Genomic DNA, 4,284 nt, shown 5'->3' on the forward strand with positions numbered 1-4,284 from the left:
AATTAACGTAACATCATTTAAATATATTATTGAACGGTGTCATATCAAAATACTTTTTTCATTTAATCGTATTTTATTGCCATTATTAAGGCGCAAATTTATATTTATATTATATATATATATTATTATAAATATTATATAAATATTTGTTATAGTCGAGATTGCAATAAGAAAAATAAAGACAGACAAATAGTTTCCTTATATCGAATTAGAAATATACACGAGATTTAATCGAATCGAGAATTTGTTCGATTTTCTTCACATCTTCCGTTTCGTACAATTCAACCTTTTACATTTGGTAGACCGAGATATCCATCGATAGATTATTCCTACGATCGTAGAAATACCTTTCCGTGATGTTCTAATTGCTTCCTTTGAAATCAGAAATCATAGGAGGGGGTTGGGATTGGAGAGGAAAGGGCAGGGAGAGTAGTAGGATCGACTTAACGTCGAAGTTTGTTCGGAACTTCATCCTCCTAGAATCAGCCACAAATCAAGCACCAGGTTTCCTCGTCTATCGAATCAGAGAAATACAACTACCACCATTCGGTGTAACTTAACAACCCCCTGGCCGGCATTATAACTAACGCGTACACTACAAATATATAATCCCTCTATAAATATTAAACAATGTATATATATATTATACACCATTTTACTTGAAGAAAAAGTTATTTATCCAAAAATTAACCCGACTTCATTTAATACAATTTTATACAAAATGTATAAAAAACAAAATAAAATAATAATATTCGAATTAATTTGAGGTATAATATTATAATATAATATACACTATGGTGTGATCGACATAATTATTATTTTATATAAATTATCGAATAACATACAAAACAAAAAAAAAACATTTAAAATACATACATTATATATTACATATTATATTTTCTACGAAGATTAAATATTTCCCCAATTTGTTCTTTTTTTAAAATAATCCACGAACTTTAATAATCTTGAAAAACAACAAAATAATCTCATTTTCTTTTCTCTATCTCTCTCTCTCTCTCTCTCTCTCTCTCTCTCTTATACTCTTGAAACTTTTCGTGTAACTTTAGATCGGTAAATAAATCGAAAAAAAAAAAAAAAAATAAGAAGAGAAAGAGAGAATGAAAATATGTAATAATATAAATAAAAATAAAAGTGTTCACCAATAACTTGTTAGTATTTTCACGAATAATTCTCGGATTATCTTGTTCTCGGGTTTATTCTCGGAAAAAAAAAAATAAAAAAGATATGTCACCCCTTTTTCGACTTTCACCCTCGAAATACGAAGAACAGTGACACATTATTGGTAATCCGTACACGGATCTATATAAGATCCACCGCAACGTGGAAACGTAACGCGTTTTACACGAACGTGGCCTTAATTGGATCCCTGCTTACTGACCTGTCAAGGATACACCTGACGGGTAGGTAGGTAAGTAGATAGATAGATAGATAGATAGATAGATAGATAGATAGGTATAATACCTTGCACGTCGATGACCTTGTATAGTTCTTTCTCACTTTCCCTTCCTCTCCTCCACCACCCTCCCTCTTACTCTTTCTCTTGTAAACACTAAATCGCGTTACTTTTATTAAATTTTACGTCAATTAACTTAACCTTCGTTTTCGAACGCTATTTTTTCCTTCTTTTTATCTTTTTTTTTTTTACGTTTTGACAAAAAATAATATAATACGAAACATATTGCAACGAGTTGTTTGTTCTTTTTTGTTTGTAAAAGAGTAAAAAAATATTATTTTACGTTTAGATCAAAGTTTAAACGTACCTATCCAATGCTTTCAAGCGTAAAATGAGTGGTTGATTTTCGGTAGAATCGGAGATGTCACGACGCGTCCTGTCGCGATGACGTTTCAAGGATATCGTGTCATAAGAAGCTGGCTCGTAGTATCTGATGTATGATCTACGTGTTATCCCTGAAACATATGTTAAGTACCGTTCGATTAATACGGAAAAAAATAAATATATATATATGTACATATATAAAATATATTTACATGCACTTACATGCATACATTTATTACGTGCTACTTAAATAAAAGAAAAATAATTCATGTGTTAGTATTGTATATACACACGCGTTTAATAGATAAACTCGTGATCGGAAATCGCGTGAGAATGCGTCATAATATTCACTGTTCGTTAAACTAAGAATAGAAATATATATATCTTATTGGAATATACTCATTGTCGAAATAATTTTGTCAGTTTCTATTCCTTTTAATAGAAAATAAAAAAAATAAAAAGAAAAATAAATGAGAATACAAAGCTTAATTAATTCAAACGAATGCAAGATTGTTTGATAAGTATATTCCACGCCGTTGAATCAAATTAACGAAATTAGTACGATTATAAGGAAAACAAAAAAAAAAAAAGAAGAATTGGAAAAATAATAATAATAATAATAATAATAAAAAAGAAATATATCATGAAAATAAAATTGGACTATCGTATAATATATAGGATATAGTAAGGACTATCTCGTTATTTCGCAAAGTAATTAAATTACAAAGAAGAATTAAACGGGTATATGGTGGTGGTGTGTTATGTCGTTCATCGAAGGGAACGTTTACTTTCTTTTTCCCTTTTTATTACTATTTCATTCCTTTTTTTTTCTGCAAACGCGCGTTTAAAATGAGAAAAAATATTTAATGAGAGGGATATAATTGAGGTATACGCTTTTTTTTATAAAAACGTACCCCTCGGTCAGTTCGGTATCGTTTTTTTTTTCCCCATTCTTTTGTACAAAATTTTTCGTAATAATGCAATCGACTTGACTTTCGAAGATTTCATAAAAAAAAAAAAAAAATTCTTAGTATAATTTTAATGAGAATAATGAAATAGAAATATGATCTATTAACAAATGCGAATTTCAAGATCACGTAGGTTGTTTAATGCTGGTGAAAACTTTCACTGGTTGTCACGAGCTGACTAAAATATATCATTTCTCGTACTTCTCAAAACTTCTAATTATATTTATAGAGATACTTTCATGTACATATGTATATATATATATATATCTATGTACTTATATACTTGTATACTATGTAAATACGTAAAACGAAAGGAGTACGTCAAAGTAAATAGACTCGTTAGAGTTGAAATGACGATGGGGAGAGAATTTCCGTGTTCCTCTGCACGATGAACAAAATTTTTTTAATTTACTCCACGCCAAAGTACAAGAGAACTTGAAATTGAATTAAATAACTGACCCCCTCGCGCCGTCGAACGAAATATTTCGCAAATAAATTTAAAAGAAGAAAAGAAAAAAAAAAGAAAGATAGAAAAAGATAGAAAAAGTACAATAGAAATATGATAGAAAAATAGAAAAAATATCTTATCGTTGAACGAAAATATACTCTCCGTGTGTATCTATTCTACGAGTGGTAAATAACAAAAAAAAAAAAATAAATAAAATAGCAGGACATAACAGAAATGAAATGCGGGTTGACGAGAAAATACCTTGGACAGGTTGGAAAACGTTACGAACTAGTGTAAATAATACATTTGTTTTTCATTATTCTCGCAAAACTCGTCGAGGCGACGGTCGAGTTAAAATCATGACAATGTGTGTATGTGTATGTGTATATATACACGCGAAGAATAAAAATAAAAAGAAGAGTAAACGGAGGGAGGGAGAGAAAAAAAGGACACAAAAACAAAGTGTAGGAGGTTGGTAGATCGAGGGAAAGGGTTAGGGTAGAAAGAACAGAACAGAACGGGGAAGCCCAGAAGCCTTTTTATGAGCAAAAAAAAGATAAAAGTAATAGCAAGGAGGTGGCACGAGTGTCACTCAAGAATCTCTGCATTACTCGTATCTACGCACAATTAAAGTGCCATTTGGGGTCGCGTCCTATTGTTTGGCTAAGTACCGATCAAGAACAAAAGGAAGTCACGGGGACAAAGGGAAGTGTTGACTATTAAGCGGTTGCTCTCTGTCAGATGCATTTACCACGATTTAACATTGTCAATGCATTTCAGGAAACTTGCGATTTCAATCCAACCGTCGTGCATCATCATTTGCACTTTGAATGAAAAGTATAAGCGAGCAAAAGACACAACACGCACATGCTGTTTCGTTAGAAACGTCTTCCTGTACCAAACGTTAGAAGGATCATTTCATTCTACTTCGATTAATAAATTATAATATATATAATTCAATTATTATTATACGTGTGCATATGTGATATTAAATATAGAACACTATATTCGATTATTTTCTTCTTCTTCTTTCTCCTGTTATAATAATAGCTTTTTTTACTGCTATTTTT

General features: G+C 30.6%; 1 protein-coding gene across 7 annotated transcripts in view; it reads right to left on the minus strand.

The window, feature by feature from the left end:
* The window catches only part of LOC106784802 (disintegrin and metalloproteinase domain-containing protein 10-like), a 43,118-nt gene that overhangs the window by 27,084 nt on the left and 11,750 nt on the right, over positions 1–4,284 (minus strand). For all 7 annotated transcript variants that reach the window (XM_014744718.1, XM_014744716.1, XM_014744717.1 and 4 more), the window contains exon 5: positions 1,782–1,929. In XM_014744718.1, the coding sequence (XP_014600204.1) occupies positions 1,782–1,929 (148 nt within the window). The remainder of the gene's footprint in view (positions 1–1,781; positions 1,930–4,284) is intronic.

The sequence above is a fragment of the Polistes canadensis genome, unplaced genomic scaffold (genome assembly GCF_001313835.1).
Source record: "Polistes canadensis isolate GaletaPanama2010 unplaced genomic scaffold, ASM131383v1 scaffold_40, whole genome shotgun sequence".
Lineage (NCBI taxonomy): Eukaryota > Metazoa > Arthropoda > Insecta > Hymenoptera > Vespidae > Polistes > Polistes canadensis.